The sequence below is a fragment of the Lissotriton helveticus genome, chromosome 10, assembly GCF_964261635.1.
Source record: "Lissotriton helveticus chromosome 10, aLisHel1.1, whole genome shotgun sequence".
Classification (NCBI taxonomy): domain Eukaryota; kingdom Metazoa; phylum Chordata; class Amphibia; order Caudata; family Salamandridae; genus Lissotriton; species Lissotriton helveticus.
This window is the reverse complement of record NC_136071.1, coordinates 730,817,616-730,836,566: the sequence shown is the minus strand read 5'-3', so window position 1 is coordinate 730,836,566 and position 18,951 is coordinate 730,817,616. Positions and strand designations below refer to the sequence as shown.

Below are 18,951 nucleotides of genomic sequence, written 5' to 3'. Positions count from 1 at the left end.
TGCATCTTTCATTCTTTTCCTTGCTTTAATAAAGACGTACTCTTGCATTTTGATTTTCCATGTTTTCTTTGCACCGACAGATGAAAAGGTCATACAGTATAGTTGTTATACTAGCATGTTCCAACTTTTCCCTATCCTTTAAGTTTGTTCCTGCATACAATTCATGAAATACAGATGTTCCTTTCTTTTTACCTTCCTTTAGCTAAATGAAGTGATTGCTCTGAAATATTAGCGTGTTCCACTTTTACCTTCCCTATAGTTACCTGTTACTCTTCGAGTTTCTATAGACTATCTAAATTCTCGTAATATGTTCATTTTAGAAGAGTATACATTCTAGCATGTTCCTTATCTTTCCCCGTCCTTTACTCACTCTACGTCTAGTTTAAATTCTTGAAAATTCTTACTAGCAAGTTCCCTGTTCTTACCTTCCTTTAGAGTCTTAAATGGTTGGCCTGATTTATTGTCTATATGGATATGTGCTCTTTATAATTGTAGTTACTGACAGTTTAATTGCTGTAAACCTTATGCTTTCAGAATGTGACTAAACTAGATAAAGGTTTTTTGAAACTTTCTGAGTTTGTGGTTATTATATAAGTGCAAATTGAGCAAATAGAGTATTTTGGTGTCTGCCTTTCTTTTACAGCTAGCTCCCTGATCCATTGTGGTCATTAGGTACCCGTAGCAGTGGAATGGTAAGTCAGGTACCTTAGCAAATGAAATAGGAAGGAACAGGGTTACTGATAGTAGAGTGCAAGGTTACCCGATTTATAAATATGGTAAATTGAATTTTTATGGGCCCAATAGGTATATGGTAAACTTATGGTCGGGTGACCTGCGCGCTCTATCAGGGTGGAGTTGGAGGGTGGAGTTGGAGGGTGCACTAGGCCGACCCACACAATTGGGGTACCATTTTTGTCGGAATACTTTGGGGAACGCAGGGTGGAAGGAAATTTGTGGATCCACGCAGATTCCAGAACTTTCCACCACAGAAATGTGGAGAAAATGTGTTTTTTTTGTCCATTTTTTAGGTTTGCAAGGGATTCTGGGTAACAGAACCGGGTGGGAGGCAGTGTAGTCACCCCGTCCTGTATTCCCCTGGGTGTCTAGTTTTCAAAATGTATAGGTTTGCTAGGTTTCCCTAGGTGCCGGCAGAGCTAGAGTTAAAAAACTACAGCTAGGCACTTTGCCAAAAAAGGGTCATTTTTCACTGCGAAATTGAGGTGTGACCACGTTGCGTTTGGCGCCGATTCCTGTCGCAGGCACTAGGCCGACCCACATTTTTGTCGGGTGACTTAGCGTAATTCAGATTTGTAAATCAGCTGTTATTACCTATTTAGTTTTCATGCATTTCTCCCTTCCAAATGAAAGGCATTGTGTAAAAAATAAGTCATTTTGAAAAATGACCAATAATTCCCATGCTAGTATGAGTATTCCCAATTTTGAAAATGTGCAAATATATACTGTTTCTAAACTCTATAATTTGTACCCAATTCAGAAATACATAGGTGTCTTTCATACCGATTTTTCCCTGTATACATTTTCCCAGAATAATTGCTCTTTACCCGGTACACAATAAAATACCATTGCAAGTTGCTGCTCAGTTTTTGGCTCTGGGTTCGTCGGATTCTTGGTGAACCTACAAATCCTATATATCCCCACAACCAGGAAGGTCCAGCGGATGTAACGGTATATTGCTTTCAAAGAGCTGTCATAATTACAAGAAGTTAAAGGGGAAAACGTTGAGACAAAAGGCTGCTTTATTCAACTAATTTTCAATTTTTCCAATATTTAACTGTTACTTTCTATAAAGAAACCTTCATGGATTTAGACAAATGACCGCTTTCTGAATTCAGAATTGTGTCTACTTTTCAAAAATATATAGCTTTCCAGGATCCATTTTTGATTTCATACTCATTTTTACCATTACCTGGAAGGAGGTTGAAAGCACTAAAAATAGCAAAAATAGGCTATGTCCCAGAAAAATGCCAAAACTGGGTGAAAAATGTTGGTTCTCTGACAAAAGACTATCATTCCCTAAAAGCTGGGAAAAATGTGATTTCAGCCCCACAAACCCTTTTTTGATAACATTTGCAGGGAAACACCCAGAGGCTTTCATTTGCAGCCCGTTTTTCTAAGAAAAAACAACAATTTTTTTTACTGTATTTTGCTTAATTTCTGGAACCCTCCAAGGGAATCCACAAACCCTGGGTGCCTTTAGAATCCCCATGATGTTGGAAGAAAAGGACGCAAAATTGGCGTGGATAACTTATGTGGTCAAAAAGTTACAGGGGCCTAAGCGCGCACTACCCCAAATAGCCAAAAAAAAGGCTTAGCACAGGAGGGGAAAAGGCCTAGCAGCGAAGGGGTTAAAACATACCGCCTAAATGTGCTAATAATAATAATAAAGAAAGGGAGGAGGGAGGGAAGAAAGGGAAAGCTCACCACTCAATGAAAGAGGTTTCTCAGGACCTTCTGGCCTACAGCTGTGTCTTCTTGTGCCAAGGTTTCCAGGCAGTAATGTCTGGGGAAGGTGTGCGCGCTGCTCCAAGTTGCAGCCCTGCAGATATCTTTAATCTGGACTCCTGCAAAGAGAGCTGTAGATGAAGCCATGGATCTTGTAGAGTGTGCTCTGACTCTGCCTTCCAGAGGCTTGCCCGCTGCTGAATGACAGAAACGTATAGCGCTGGATACCCACCGAGCAATCCCCTGTTTGGAGAGGGGTAAGCCCTTGCGGGGAGCACTAAAAGCAATGAATAATTGAGAAGTTTTTCGAAAGCCCTTAGTACGGTCCAGATAGAATTGAAAGCATCTTTGCACATCTAGAGATGAAGTGCCCTCCGCCGGCTTAGAAGGTTGAGGGAAGAAAGCCTTAAGAATCACCGGCTCATTCAAATGAAAGTCCGAAGGCACTTTAGGTAAGAACTTTGGATTAGTCCTTAGATACACTGTATTACTTTTGATTTGGAGGAAGGGTTCTTGGATAGATAGAGCTTGAAGCTCAACAATTCTTCTTGCCGAAGTGAGAGCCAGAAGGAGAGCCAACTTCCACGAGACGAATTTCATATCTGATCGATGAATCGGTTCAAAGGGATGTTTCATGAGCTGGGAGAGCACCAAATTCAAATGCCAAGTGGGAGGCGGAGGCCTCACTGGAGGAAAAACCCTAAACAGGCCTTTGAGAAATTGCTTAATAATCCTGGCTGACCAAAGGGAAGGTCCAGATGCAGTGCGCCTACAGCGAGAAATGGCTGCCAAATGAACTTTAATGGATGAGTGAGCCAGCCCTGCTTTAGCCAAAGACAGGAAGTAAGGAAGAACCTGGTGAGGTTGAGACGAAAAAGGATCAATGCCTTCCTGCTGACACTAGATACAAAATTGTTTCCATTTCAGACGGTACGTTTTGTTAGTTGAAGGAGATCTTGCCTGAGAGAGAACATCCTTTATCTCTTCTGAGAGGCCTAAACCAAGAAACTCTCGCTACTCAGGAGCCATGCTGATAGATGTAAGTAGCGAGGATCGGGATGCCAGACTTGGCCCTGGGACATCGTGAGAAGATCTGGAACCATTCGTAGAGGATGCGGCAAATCCAGAGAGAGGAGGCGAAGCTCTGTGAACCAAAACTGCCTCGGCCAAGCTCAAGCAATTAGGATGATCTTGCATGGTTCCGTTTTGATCTTTCTGAGAATCTTAAGTATTAATGGAATGGGAGAAAAGGGGTAAACAAATGCGCTTGACCAGGCTATCTAAAGCGCATTCCCCAAAGATCCGCGATGGTGACACTTGCTTGCATAAAACCGGCATTTCTTGTTCTGGTGTGCCCACTCCCGGAAAATGTCCTCCAAGATAGACTGGTTCAGTTCCCACTCGTGGCTGACTGACGACAGCCTGATGAGCATGTCCGCCTTTTCGTTTTGGACCCCTGGGAGGTGTTCCGCCTGCAGTGATATCCTGTGTAGGAGCACCCATTACCAAATCCTATGGGCCTCCTGGGATAACGGAAGAGATCTGGTACCCTCTTCCTTGTTTATGTAATGCATGGCCGTGGTATTGTCCATGCGGACAAGAACTGCTGATCCCTGCAACCTCGGAAGAAAAGCTTGCAACACCAAACAAATCGCCCTGAGTTCCTGGAGGTTGGTATGAAGAAGGCGGTGCTGAGGCAACCAACGCCCGCTTATTTGCAAGTCCTGAAGCACCGCACCCCAGCCTTCCAGTGACGCATCTGTAGTAACTACGTGAGGAGCAGGATTTATTACGAAGGATAGACCTTGGGATACGTTTTCTTCCTTTGTCCACCACAAGGCTGCTTTCTTCATTGCTTCTGTGATCACCACCTTGTCGTCGAAAGAACTGTGGACTTGCTGCCATTGCATGTCGAGCTGCTCCTGAAGTGTTTGCATCCGTAACCTGCAGTGCGGTATTAGAGGAATGCACAAGGACATCACTCCTAGAAGGGACTTGTAACGGCGTACTGAAAGACACCTTCTTTTTCGCAACAGATGAGCCATAGACATCAGCCTCTCTTGTCTTTAGAAGGATGGAGAAGCCTTGCCGAGAGACGTATCCAGGATGGCTCCCAGGAATCGTGCTTTAGTGACAGGCAGAGAGATGACTTCTCCTTGTTGAGAGTCTGGCCCAGATTGGTGAACAGTCTTGTACAGGCCTCTACTGTTTCCTCCGCCGCACGCCTGGTTGGGGCCTCCAGCAACCAATCGTCCAGGTAGGGGAAGACTTGAAAATGTTGCCTCCTTAGGAAAGCCGCCGCCACTAGTGCCAGCACCTTGGTAAAGATTCTCAGGGCAGACTAAAGTCCAAAAGGAAGAACTTTGAACTGAAAGTGGCACTTGGCTACTGTAAACCGTAGAAACCTCCTGTGGGATGGATGAATGGGTATGTGAAAATACGCATCTTCGAGATCGAGAGTGGCCATGAAGTCTGCCGAGTTGAGAAGACATAAAATATCCTGAAGTGACACCATCCGAAAGGATTGACTTATGAGATGGTTGCTCCCTGAAATCTAAAACGGGGCGCCATTTCTCTAGCATCTTCTTGTCCAGAAAAAACCTGGAATAGAATCCCTCTCCCTTTTGAGAAAGGGGAACAGGCTCCACAGCTCCTTTGAGGAGCATCTGATAAACTTCGAGCCTGAGAAGGCGCAGATGTTTCGAAGGCATGACGGCAGGGGGCTTTGAAGGTGGAAATTGTATTAACTCCAGCGTATGGCCACTCTGGATGATGTTGAGTACCAAATGGACTGATGTAATTTGTTTTCAGTTGTGGAGTTATCGAGACACCCTGCCTTTCATAGATGTTATCAGGGAGGATGGGACAGCAGGCAGAGCCAGAACGCCGCTATTGCCTCTTGGTGGTGTCACGTCCCTGGCGATTCTGTTTTCCTTTGGAGTTATTCCTAGAGAAAGAAGAGGTCTGGGCTTGCCGTTGGTGATAAGACTGACGATAAGATTGGTGTGTTGAACCATAAGAAGAATATCGTTGTTGTTGATATGAACCCCTGTAGGAAGTACTCCTTCCTTTGGCTCCACGGAAAGGAACCTTCCGATACTGTAAGGTTACCAGGGATCTTGAAGTTTCCGTGTCCTTTTTTATGTCCTGGAGGGCATCATCGATATGCTTGCCAAATAATGCCTCACCATCTAATGGAAGGTCCAGGATCTTGTTTTGGACCACCGGTCGGAACCGTGTTGCCCTGAGCCAGCCTTGGCGACGAAGAACCGCCGCGCCTGCCAGCGAGCGGAAAGCCGTCGCGGCAATATCCATAGCACAGTCTATCACCTCCGCAGATGTAGCCTCCCCTTCCTGCAAAATCCTTTTTGCTTCTACCTTGGATTCCTGAGGTAGTTGGTCCAAATATGGTGAGAGGTCGCACCACATCTGGTGGTCATATCTGCCTAGGATCCCCAACGCATTAGCCGCCCTAATCACGAGGCTCGCCATAGAAGCAAACCGTTTCCCGGCATTGTCAAGGCATCTGCCTTCTTTATCAGGCGGAGTTGTCAGGGGCAGAGAAGGATTTCGTGACTTTCTCTGAGCCTCCTGCGATATTACGGAATACGGCTTTGGCTGACCTATTAAGGCTGCTGGACTATCATCTGGGGCCTTGCACTTCTTTTTCAGGCGTGGCAATACTGCGATGACAGTCGCCGGATTTTTCATTGCTTTCAACCCCCTGTCCCAGACATGACTGACAATGGGAATGGAACAAACCATCTTCCTATAGGGCTCCTTAAAATCATAGAGGAAGCATTCTGTTTGAACAGAAGGCTTAGGAAGCTTGAATCTGTTGGAGGCTCTTTCCATCAGTTTATGAAATCCCCCAATGTCTGCCGGGGAGAATCTACTGGACCCAGAGAAGGCGAAGCTGGGTCAGGAATCACGTACTCATCCCACTCCACACACTGGTCACGTCTGTTGCCATCATCTTGATGCTCGTCCGAGGAATCATCTTGTACTTCCTGAACCACTGGAGGTATACCTGGGCTGGACACTTGCGGCTGAGATACCATCTGAGAAGGTGCTCCAGGAGAAACAACCGAAGAAGCTGGTGGAATAGACACATCATGCACTGCAGAAAATGCAGGATGAGGAGGAGGAGTCTGTGAGAATCTCTTCCTATAATCCTGCAACGTGCATTGAAGATCTGCCAAGAGGGAAGAAGGAACTGAAATCATCTCTTGGCTTGCTTTTTCTTGATGATGCAAAGATTGTTGGTATGAGTGTTCATGAAGGTATTCACCCTCAGAATCTGTACCCTGGCATTTTACCAAAAGTTGTGATGGACTATGGGCATAGCCAAAAGAATCCTGCTCATCTCCCTCAGAGTCTTCTTCTCCCTCAAGTAACAGTGCAGGAGGCAAGTGGGTAACCCTGGAGACGTTATATCAGGCATTATTCTCTTCAGAGAAATAGTGATCTTCTCTATCGACGAAGATGTCGTCAACGATACCGTCGGTGTTGGAGATGTAACAGAAACCATTGTCGGCGAGGTCGTTGACGGGAGCACCGTCGACGGTTGAATCCCGCCGTCGTCGTGGTCATCGTTGCTCTCGTCGACGACACCGTCGTCGACACTCTCGTCGACATCGCTGTAATCGTTGTTGACGCACCAGTCGACGCCGACATCGAAATGTGACTTGAAGATACCGTCGACGGCGTAACTTTCTTCACCTGTGTTTTAGTTGTCTTCGTCGACGAAGTCTTCTGAAGCGTCGTCGACAACCTGGAACTTTTATCAGACTTCTCAGATGTTAGAGAAGAGGGCTTTTTAAAAGCTTTAGCAGACTCCACAACTGCTGTAGCTTAAGATAGTCCTTCCCTCTCCTTTGCACCACGGTGAGGAGATTTGCTAGGACTCCGGCTCTCAGACTCACAGGGGTCTTTTTTGAGTCCTTTGAAGGACGGTCTGTGGATGGTGAAGGGGAAGCCCTATCCCTTTTCACTGACCTTCTGGATGAAGTTGCAGAAGATGAATCTTCACTGTCACTTGACAGAGTTTCCTTCCTTGACTTCAACTTTTGGAGCCAAGTGAGGAGACGACCCTCACGGTCCCAGAGAGTCGTTGTAGAGAAGGTGCAGAAGACCTTGCAGTCCGCGGCCTTGTGATCAGGATACAGGCAATAAATGAAGTCCTTATGCCAGTCCTCCACATATAATCTTTTCTTCCCGCAGGTGGAACAAGCCTTAAAAAGATCTTTCTTCTCCTCGTCAGACATTCTCGATGGAAAACTGAACAAATCTGAAGAAAAAACTGCTAAAAAATAGCCAACTAGAGTTGAAGTGAGCAGAGCTCAAAGGAGACTCCCTTAGCACAACGTGCAGTAGAAAACCTGAGGCTCTCTCAGGAGAGTTCTATGGGGTGAGGCTGATCTGATTGGTTGTTGCTTTGCTTTGGTCTTTTTTGCAAAAGGAGGTGGATATGCTACAAAGGGAATGGGGCCTAGGCCCTTTTCTTTCTCTTTTGTATCTACTGCTATGGTGTTTTGGTTACCGAGGCTCCCATTCCGACGACGGGGAATGATACAAGCTTTGGGAATCTATGAAAGTTCCAATACTGGAGGAACCTAGGAGAATGCCCCAATGTATTCTGTACACAAGTTAAAAAAATATTAATACATGCCATTCACAATGGGGTGTCCATGATACTGTTAATGACACTGGGCAACCGGGAGATCACAAATGACTAAAGATTGTTTATTAACATCAGCTTAATTGTAGCAAAAAGGGTCAATACTCAGAAATGTGACTCAGAGGCACCAACAAGAAAAGACAAGAACAGCAATATGGACTGGTGTGTTGAGGCGGAAATAGTACTCTTCACAGCAATAAGATGTTCACAAAAATTCAAGAAGTTGTCATGGAGTAGTTTTCCCAGATTCAACTTGGTTCCAGCAACCGTGATGTAGAACCCTGCAGGGATGGACAAGTAAGTGGGAAGATGGAATGGATAGCCTAGACATGAAATTCAAGGGAAGGCCGGATACAATTATATAAAGAGGCACTGACAAAACTCTAGGGAGAATGAGACCAAGGTAAAGTTACTAACCTTTTTCACATGGGGGAAACAAGGAAAAAGGGTCAGGATTCTGAAAGATCCTTACATATGTGTTTTTCCATGTTTGTGATATATACAACGAAATCTAATAAAATGTGTTACATAAAAATACAACATTATTCTAATTAAGCTTTGAGGCAAGTACTTCCAACGCTTTCCCAGCTACAACCTCCCAATTCCTCAATAAGCATGAGAGCCTTAAACACTTCAGCTGAGAGCCCTTTAGGCAGAAACCTCAAAAGACAATAAAACAAAAACAGGTTGTGTGCCAATCAGAATTAGTGCCTGCAGACTGTTTATGAACATTAACAATATGTGGGCTTTGTGCTAGCAACATTTCAAAGTGATTGACAATCTCCTCCAAGAGAAATAAGTAACCACTGTATCTTCTATAGTATCTTAAGTGGGGAGTTCAAGAACAATGTTTGCTACTTAAGTTACCCATTTCTTTGGTGGTAACACTCCCATATTGGTGTGGCACACTTCAAAATCACAATAGCCAAGCATAGTAAATGTCCAAAACCTGGCGAATGTGATTCTATTGTGTTGAAGGTAGCACTTTTGGTGAAGATTTTCACGTCAGAGGAGAACTCAAGCATGGCAGGGGGGCTGCCATTAAGCAAGTTCTCTATTGTTCAGATGTTTATCAACCCATCCGCAAATTTAATTTTAAATGTTTTGATCCATTTACTTTTCTTTGCAGGTTAAATATTGCATTTGCATTGACAAAACAGTGTTACATTTACCTCATGACATGTATCTGTATATAAGACCTTGGCCACGTCAGCTTGTTCACTGTCAACTGCAATTGAAAGGACACACATTTTTTTTTGTGAATGGATTAAAAATACTTACACAGTTGTGGAAAGCTTTTCGCAAGAATGCAAAATACACATTTATTTTGTATGCTTATTTAATTAAGGTATACTGTATCGTACAAGGCTAAATAGATAACAGCCTTAGAGGTTTGACAATCTGATAAGAGGATAGGCCTACAGCGCAGCACTGGCAAAGGAAAGAGGTCTCACCTTTGGGACTTACTGGCTGTGACAATGATTTTTAGCAATGCTGTACAGCATCCCAATGCTGTGCAGCATGGCTAAAGAGTAAACAAACAAAGGCGGTATGATGCATGTATTTTTTAACTTTTTATTTCTGATCTGAGCTGCATAAGTAAAGAAAAAATGTAAAAAAGTAGCACTAAAGAACAAGTTACTTACCTTCGGTAACGCTTTTTCTGGTAGATACAGTATCTGCCTGTGGATTCCTCACCTTGTGCATATCCACTTGTGCAGCAGCCAATCAGAAACTTTTGTAGCTCTCCACGCCGGCGAGGTCATGGATGACGTCACAGAGGGTACGACTCCGCTCGCTACCCCGCTGACGTCACTGGATCTATAATAGGGCCTCGTCGGTGTGATGACGTCAGTTCCGCCCTTTTTTCCGTGCCCCCGAGGCACACGGACGGACCGACAAACAGTAATAGTATACATAGTACACAGTAGTCAAACCAACACACACAGTGAGAAAACAATGCAATATGCATGAATATATAATACATCCATTTAAAAAACATTCAAATATACACATAGCAGGTATAGAAGAGTGGACAACGGGGAGGCGGGTGGGTCAGTGAGGAATCCACAGGCAGATACTGTATCTACCAGAAAAAGCGTTACCGAAGGTAAGTAACTTGTTCTTCTGATAGATACATCTGCCAGTGGATTCCTCACCTTGCGAATAGAATCCCACAGCAATCCCTACTCCCAGAGGAGGGTGTCCACTCTGCTATACCAAGAAATCCTGGAGGACAGAGCGCGCAAAGTGGCCTTCCCTCCTCACCTCAGTATCCAAGCAGTAATGCTTCGCAAAAGTGTGGAGGGAGGCCCAAGTTGCGGCTCTACAAATATCCTCTACAGGTACACCTCTAGCAAAAGGAGATGTTGATGACTTTGCTCTAGTAGAATGAGCCCTTAAACCCTCTGGAGGGTCCTTACCAGCCAGGGCGTAGCAGATCTTTATACACAGGATAATCCATCTCGATAGCGTGCGCTTGTGCACAACTTTCCCCTTCTTACAGCCAGCAAATCCAACAAAAAGCTGGTCGTCCACACGATAGTCCTTAGTTCTATCGAGGTAAAAACTCACCGCCCTCTTAGGGTCTAAGCGGTGAAGCCGCTCCTCCTCCTTGGAAGGGTGAGGGGGAGGATAAAAGGAAGGAAGGGTAATGGACTGCCCCAGATGGAAGGGAGTTACCACCTTAGGGAGAAAAGCAGCCCTGGTCCTAAGTACCATTCTCTCAGCATGAATGGTCAGGAATGGGGGTTTCGAACTAAGAGCTTGAAGCTCACTTACCCTCCTTGCCGAGGTAATTGCAACAAGGAAGACCGTCTTAAAAGACAGAAGTCTCATGGGACACTTGTGTAAAGGTTCAAAGGGTGAACCCATCAAGTAGGTCAAGACAAGATTCAAGTCCCATTGAGGCACAATAAATTGAGTCTGAGGGAATTTGTTGGCAAGACCTTTTATAAAAACGTAATACAATAGGTGACTTAAATAATGACGGCTGGTCCAGCAAACAAAGGAAAGCCGACAAGGCCGACAAATAACCCTTTACAGTCGCCACAGCAAAACCCTGCTGGGCCAAAGAAAGAGCAAACTTAAGTATGTTAGACAAACAAGCTCTCAAGGGGTCAATAGATTTCTCTCCACACCAGGAAACAAATTTGGACCACCTAAAGGAATAGATTGACTTGGTGGAAAGACGCCTGGCCGAAAGAATTACATCTACCACATCAGGCGGGAGAGAAAAGGAATTCAGGTTGCCCCGTTCAATCTCCAGACATGAAGGTGTAAGGTCTGGAGGTGGGGGTGTAGAACCTGCCCCTCCATCTGAGAGAGGAGATCTGCCCTGAGAGGGAGACGGAGCGGCGGGCACGAAGAGAGATGGAGAAGATCTGTGTACCACACCCTTCTTGGCCAATCTGGGGCGACCAATATAACTTGGGCCCGGTCTTGGCGAATCTTCCTCAGAACCCGAGGAATCAAGGGTATGGGAGGAAACGCGTAAAGGAGTTGTGAGCCCCAACTCAACTGAAACGCGTCCCCCAAAGCTCCCTGCAACGGATACTGGAGACTGCAAAATGAGGGGCAGTGAGCGCTCTCGTGAGTGGCAAACAGGTCCACCTGAGGAGTTCCCCACGTCCGGAAGACGTGAGGAACCACCTCTGGGTGAAGCCTCCACTCGTGGTCGGCTGAGAACTGCCGACTGAGACTGTCCACGCGAACGTTCAGAACTCCGGCCAGATGATTTGCCATCAGACAAATCTGGTGGTCCTGAACCCAGGACCAGAGACGCAGAGCTTCTCTGCAGAGAAGATGCAACCCCACTCCTCCCTGCTTGTTGACATACCACATCGCGGTCGTGTTGTCCGTCAGGACCTGAACCGACTGACCGCGAAGGGAAGGGAGAAAGGCCTTGAGTGCCAAATGAATCGCCCTCAATTCCAGAAGGTTGATGGGAAGCAACCTTTCCTCTGGAGACCAAAGACCCTTGATCTCCAGATCCCCCAGATGAGCACCCCACCCTAGAGTGGAGGCATCCGTGATCACTGTGGCAACCGATGGAGGCAGATGAAAGGGCTTTCCTTGAGACAGATTGCCCTCCACGCTCCACCAAGACAGATCCGCAGCAGTTTCTCTGTAGATCCTCAGAGACTCCCTGAGATCTCCGTTGTGCTGATACCACTGCCTGTGGAGGCACCACTGCAGCGCCATCATGTGCCAGCGTGCATGGTTGACCAGCAGAATGCAGGAAGCAAACAGACCGAGCAGGCGAAGGACCTTCAGGACTGGAAAGACCGCTCCATTGTAAAACAAAGGAATCATTTCCTGAATGTCGAGAATCCTTTTAGGAGGAGGGAATGCCCGACAAACAGTAGTGTCCAGTACTGCCCCTATAAACAGGTTGCGCTGTGAAGGCACCAGGTGAGACTTGGGTACATTTATCGAAAAACCCAACCTGTACAACAACTGAGTTGTCTCGTGCAGATGATGGAGCACCTTCTCTGGAGACTCTGCTTTGATCAGCCAGTCGTCCAGATAGGGGAATACAGGAATCCCCGACCTCCTGAGATGGGCTGCCACCACTGCCATCACCTTGGTGAAGACTCGAGGCGCAGTAGTAAGACCAAACAGAAGGACCGCAAACTGGTAGTGTTGCGACCCCACCGTAAAACGGAGATACTTCCTGTGCGACTCCTGGATCGGGATATTAAAATACGCGTCCTGTAAGTCGAGCGACACCATCCAGTCTTCTTCCAGCAGCGCCTGAAGAACCTGCGCAAGGGTAAGCATCTTGAACTTCTCTTGTTTCAGATAAAGATTCAAGATCCTGAGATCCAGGATTGGGCAAAGCCTGCCATCCTTCTTGGGAATCAGGAAATACCGGGAGTAGCATCCTTGACCCCTTTCCTGCTCTGGAACCACCTCTATCGCGCCTTTCTTTAACAAGGTCAGAACCTCCTCCTGAAGGAGACAGAGATGTTCCTCTGAGCAAGCCCCTTGACAAGGAGGGTAAGTTGAGGGAATTCCCTGAAGGGAAGAGCATACCCATTTGCCACAAGATTGAGAACCCATTGGTCTGTAGTGACCGATTCCCAATCCCGCAGAAAATGGGTAAGCCGACCCCCAACAGGACCAACATGACTGGGAATGGGGAATCTAGGGCTGCTTTGCTGCGGCGATAGGAGGAGAGGTAGAGGAAGAGGGTTGGCGACCTCGTGGACGACCTCTGTTTCTTCCTCTATAAGACTTATACAGCTTATTTTGTTGCTGCTGCTGTTGCTGCTGACGATGCTGCCCTTGCAAACGAAAGGATGACTTCCCGAATCCTCTGTATTTACGAAAGGATCCTCTGGACTGGGTCTGCAAGCCAAGTGATCTTGCCGTGGCCTTACTATCTTTGAATCTTTCAAGTGCGGCATCAGCCTTCTTACCAAACAGACCGTACCGTCAAATGGTAAGTCCAACAAAGTAGCCTGTACATCTTGAGAAAAGTCTGAAGACTTCAACCAAGCTCCCCTTCTCGTTGCCACTGCAGATTCCATAATTCTAGCCACCGAGTCCGCTGTATCCAGGCCACTCTGAATGACCTGGCGCGCAGCACCTTGGGTATCATCCAAAACTTCCTGAAAGTTCTTCCTGTCATCATCAGACAGTTTTGGCAGCAACTGTTTAGAGGAATCCATCAAGGCATGGATATACCTTCCCATCAAGCAAGTTGCATTTGATGACTTCAGTGCCATGCTCGCTGATGAGAACACATTCTTAGCGGACTGGTCAATCCTTTTTGACTCCTTGTCAGCTGGAACCTGTGGGAAAGCTCCTGAAAACTTCTTTGAGCAAGCCGCCTGAACCACAAGGCTCTCAGGTGAAGGGTGAGCTGACAAATATTCTGGATCCTCCGCTGCCACTCTATATCTCCGTGCCAAAGTCCTAGAGACTGCAGGTGCAGACAAAGGTTTTTTCCAAACCTCCAACACCGGCTCCAGAATTGCCTCATTAAATGGTAACAAAGGCTCAGTCACAGAGGATGGAGAATGCAACACTTCAGTCAATAGATTGGACTTAAATTCAGTGGTTGGAAGATTAATGTCCAATAACTCTGCAGCTTTTCTCACAACTGTGTGATATGGGACTACCTCCTTAGAAGGAGCATCTGAACCAGGAGAAAAATCCCACTCAAGTGAGACATCAAGACCACTTGCATCTTTTAATTCCGCAAAATAGTCCTCAGAATAAGGAAGTTCACCTTCCTCCATGTCCTTCCGATAGCGTGCCTCTTCCACAACTCTTTGGGCCTCCCTCCTGGAGCGGATCCTCGGGACTGGAGTCGATGGATCCACAACCGACTCCATCGGATTCGGAACCGGCGTCGAACGTGGATCCGACGGCGCCGCTAGTGCCGAACGAGGACGAACAGGCGGTGCCAGAGATTCTCGATACGGTGCCGTAGATTCTCGATACGGCGTCGGAGATTCTCGGTACGGCGCCGGAAAATTCCAGGACGGTGTCGCTGGAAGAAAGGGCATAAATGGAGCCTGGGCATATGCCTGAGGGACACCCAAATTAAAGGCAAAAGGACCCATGGGGCCCGCAGGCGCACCAGAGGGGTACATAGCCCTTGCAAAGACACCATACATTGCGTTTAGATAGTGTGATGGGTTTTGGCCTGGAGCCGGGAAAGGGGGATAATTTCCCGGTGCCGGCTCCGAAGCCGGTGTACCTTGAGTCGGGCCCGTCGGCACCGACAAAGGAACCTCTTCAGGCTGCTCCTGATCTTCTTGCTCTGGCTCGGCTTCACCCTGATCCGAAGAATGGACCGAATCCGATGGAGCCGGCGTCGGTGATCGAGAGACTTTGACTTCAGGAGACACTTCCTTCTCTGGCGAGACCGGTTTTGAATGAGAAGGATCGACATCACTACTGCGACGTCGAGGAGAAGACATCTTCGGCGCCGGTTCCTTATCAGAGTGACGCCTTGAAGAGTGCTTCTTTCTCTTATGTCTCTTCGACTTCGAATATCCCGACGCCGACTTCGACTCCCACCTGGACTCGGAACGAGATCTCGACCTAGACCTCGAACTTCTTTTACTCGCCTTCTTACTCTTCTTCATTTTAGCAATAAATAACTGTGCTTCCCTTTCCTTTAATGCCTTAGAGGTCATCTTCCTGCAACACGCACATCCATCGATGTCGTGATCGGAAGACAAGCACCATACGCAGTCCTCGTGCGGATCAGTGATGGACATCTGCTTCCCACACTCCCTGCAGGGCTTGAAACCAGATTTTCTCCCAGACATCTTCGAAAGGAAATGAGAAGAACAGACAAGAACTATAATTACAATGTTACTACAGAGAGTCCCAAGAAACCACTGGCGTCGACGGCGCGGAAAAAAGGGAACTGACGCCATCACGCCGACGAGGCCCTATTATGGATCCAGTGACGTCAGCGGGGTCGCGAGCGGAGTCGTACCCTCTGTGACGTCGTCCATGACCTCGCCTGCGTGGAGAGCTACAAAAGTTTCCGATTGCTGCTGCGCAGGGGGATTTTTAAAGGTGCTGGGAAGTAACAGAAGGTACAGGTGGTTAAGGAAGTAATATGGGTCGGTGAAGAAACATGAAGGGCAGAAGCAACATGGGGCAAAAAGGAGTAGAAACACAAGAGGCAGAACCAACACAGAGGGCACACATGGGGGAAGTTACAGTAGCAAGAGAGACAAACGTGGAGCACGTAGCACTGGGAAGAAAAGCACATGGGCTAGAGACATGAACCTGGAGCTGGTTTTGCGGGGGGGGCACTGGGGTGAGAAAGCAAAACAGGGGAAGAAGTACACAAGTAAAAGCACAACACGGAGGCGGCTGAGGAGCAACACACAGGCAAGAGAGAGCAATATGTAGCGTGAGACAGTGGAAAGAGCACTACATGAGGGAAACAGTTGGAAAACACGTGTTCGAGTGGAGTGCTTAATCAAAATTTTAAAAGGAGTGCTTTGAAAGTGACAAGTGTGAGTGCAAAAGAAACATGCCCATGTTCCAGGGAAGGAAAAAACACAAGAAGAGGAAGTAAAGGTACCCAAGCTGATGAATAAAAAGCAAGCAAATAAGAGTGACAATAAAGTCAACAAATGGTAAGCAATGGGTGGGCTCTAAGCCCACTGCAAGCTGATCAAAGGTCTTTCACAAACAGGCACCTTATACCGTCTGATAGGCGAGATGTATGGAGCCATTCCATGCTCTACTGTTAAGATAACAAATAACAATTCTAATATCCATCATTATGCCGTCATATGCAACTTTTTCCTCATAACATTCCTACAGTATCAATGGGAGCTTCCAAAACAATGTTTTTTTCTTTTACTAGGCTTTTAAGCTTTAATAAAACAAAAGGTGGTAATATTTAGGTACCTGAAACATTAAGTTATGTCATCAGAGACAAACAATACTAGAGATTCTGCACAAAATGTGCTAATTCAAAAAGGAAAGTAACACATTTGCACCAGTAGCACTAATATTATAAATTGGTGCATGTTCACTACTTTGGTAAATTCACAAACAGTCCCAGTAACAAGCTGGAAAATTTGTGTCAGGCCAAGGTATTCATGCATAATAAAGTGTTTGCCATGTGATATGGTCCCAGGCTCCCATGTCACCAAGGTGTAATTGTACACAGTGTAAAATTACACACTGAAAAAATGAACCCCGAATGTGTATTAATCAAGCCATTTGCTAGAGCAAAACTATTTGTTTCCGGGATGGGAGAGGGCTATGTGTATCAGAGTTTGTGAATGGGCACAAACTCTCAAGTTTGTAGCCATTCATAAACATACAAGGTAAACCAAGCAATGTTTTTACTGGAATGGGTTGTACCAACATGTGATTCTGTGCTCTCATGGAGAATTACACAGTAGTACAATGATTTAATCTGTCAGTGAGGGCCTGACAGCTCTAAGTTAAAACATGTTTGTCCTTAAACATACAAGTATGGTTCAAAATGTCTTTGTAAATTGTACTAATAATACATCAGGAAAAAGGAATATGAACCGCTTTACCTCCATAAAAAATGATAGTGTTGTGCAGCAGCAGTTTGGCATCTGCTTTGAATTCTTCATAATTCCTGTACTTCGATTCATTTACTTTCTGCACAACACAGAAAATCATATGTTAGGTTTCATTCAACTAATCAAGTGTGGGTATGAAAACAATAACAAGCACTTAAAATAGAATGAATGTAAACCGATGAAGGCCAGGAGAATTGTCTTTTCCATGCAATGTCCTATTTGATGACACCAAATACTTTTGAATCTGATCAGGGGAAATTTAAATTCTGAAAAGAATAAATCCACATTAATTCTAAATACAATTAACACTGTCAATATCAGATACATTGCTTTATAAGACTTATCGGGGGAAACATACGCTTTGCCCTTAACAAGAAGAAATAATTGTGCTAAATGTTTTCCTCTGCATATATTTTGTTTTTATTGGTTGCATCAACATTTTAACCACATTTTTCTCCTGCTAGAGTATTCATCACTGATGGGGTCATTTTTATGACAAATTACGGCAATTTTTAATGTCTTACTTCAGGAACTTCATCAAATTGTCAAACACTTAGCTTGGGCCCCCTAAATCGGTTTAAATTCCAAGATGTATTTTCCAGTCAACTCTTGACCTGGCTTATTTATTGTGCAAGCTAAATGCAACAGTGTTATTTGCTAAGAATTATGTGTGCTTTATATTTCTACCCCCTCTCAAAGAGTAATGTTGTTGAAATTAATCATCTGTGAATATGCATAATACATATTTAAGAAAAAGTCATCATTTGTGAATTTACAGCTAAATCGAATTACATATTTGATAAAAATCAAGCAGCATTCAATGAGACATTTCAGTTTTTGAACTACTAGATACTATGTGTATCTGAACAAAGGTCTGCAACATCTGTATTTATAAGCAATGTCTTTGATATAAATATAATTCTCCACCAGATTTGTTTTTTAAATTCTGAAACAGTGACAACCCCTGCACTACAGTTGAGTGCTGCAAGAAAAAAGGCATTACGGTTTTCTTAATAACTTTTGCACAATTCGATGAATCTATACGAAACTTTCCAAAAAACGTAAGGGTTTTTTCATGGCAAGTTTCTTGCAGACATGTCAATAAGTCAAGCTGGGCCAAGAAATAAAAAATAAAAAAAGAGGGGGGTGAGCTCACAAAACTACCATATCTCACTTTGTTTTAAACACATGATTCTTTACTTCTCGATACAGAAAAATGGCATTATGGAATTTTCGTATTTTGAAGTGAATCCTATGGTTGATTCACTAATCCTGGACCCTTGCTGGGCCCCACAGATCACCCTGGGCCTTAGGTATTCACAAATCCAGCATAGGATAAGCAAATGCTGTAAAAACGACAGTGTTCTACTGCTATACTTGGCCATCAGTCACACATGGAGGTTGGCCGTATGAGGCCAGGAGGTAGCAGGGTCAGGACGCAATCAACCCACCGCTGCACATGGCTGAAGTATGGGCAGCAAGGATTGGACAACTGCAGAAGGATGGGAGCAACACAAGACCGGAGGCCAGGTACTGAAGCAACGTAGGCCATATGCAGCGGGGGTAAGGCTGCAGCAGATTACTTGGTGCAAGGAACTCTTACATGAGGTAAATATTCAAATACCCTCAAACATTCTCTGGAAAAAAGGTTAAATTGAAGGGGAGGATAGATTTGTTTATAACACCTCAACTTATGTACCAAACAATCCCAGGAATTTCTCCTGACAACCACATTTAAAGTGCATCTGTGGTTACGATTTC

General features: G+C 45.3%; 1 protein-coding gene across 4 annotated transcripts in view; it reads right to left on the bottom strand.

Annotated features, from left to right (window-relative positions):
* ZMYND11 (zinc finger MYND-type containing 11) overlaps positions 1 to 18,951 on the bottom strand; it is an 836,880-nt gene that overhangs the window by 422,451 nt on the left and 395,478 nt on the right. For all 4 annotated transcript variants that reach the window (XM_078663281.1, XM_078663280.1, XM_078663283.1 and 1 more), the window contains 2 exons: positions 17,182 to 17,269; positions 9,316 to 9,371 (listed from right to left, as the gene is read on the bottom strand). In XM_078663281.1, the coding sequence (XP_078519407.1) occupies positions 9,316 to 9,371; positions 17,182 to 17,269 (144 nt within the window). The remainder of the gene's footprint in view (positions 1 to 9,315; positions 9,372 to 17,181; positions 17,270 to 18,951) is intronic.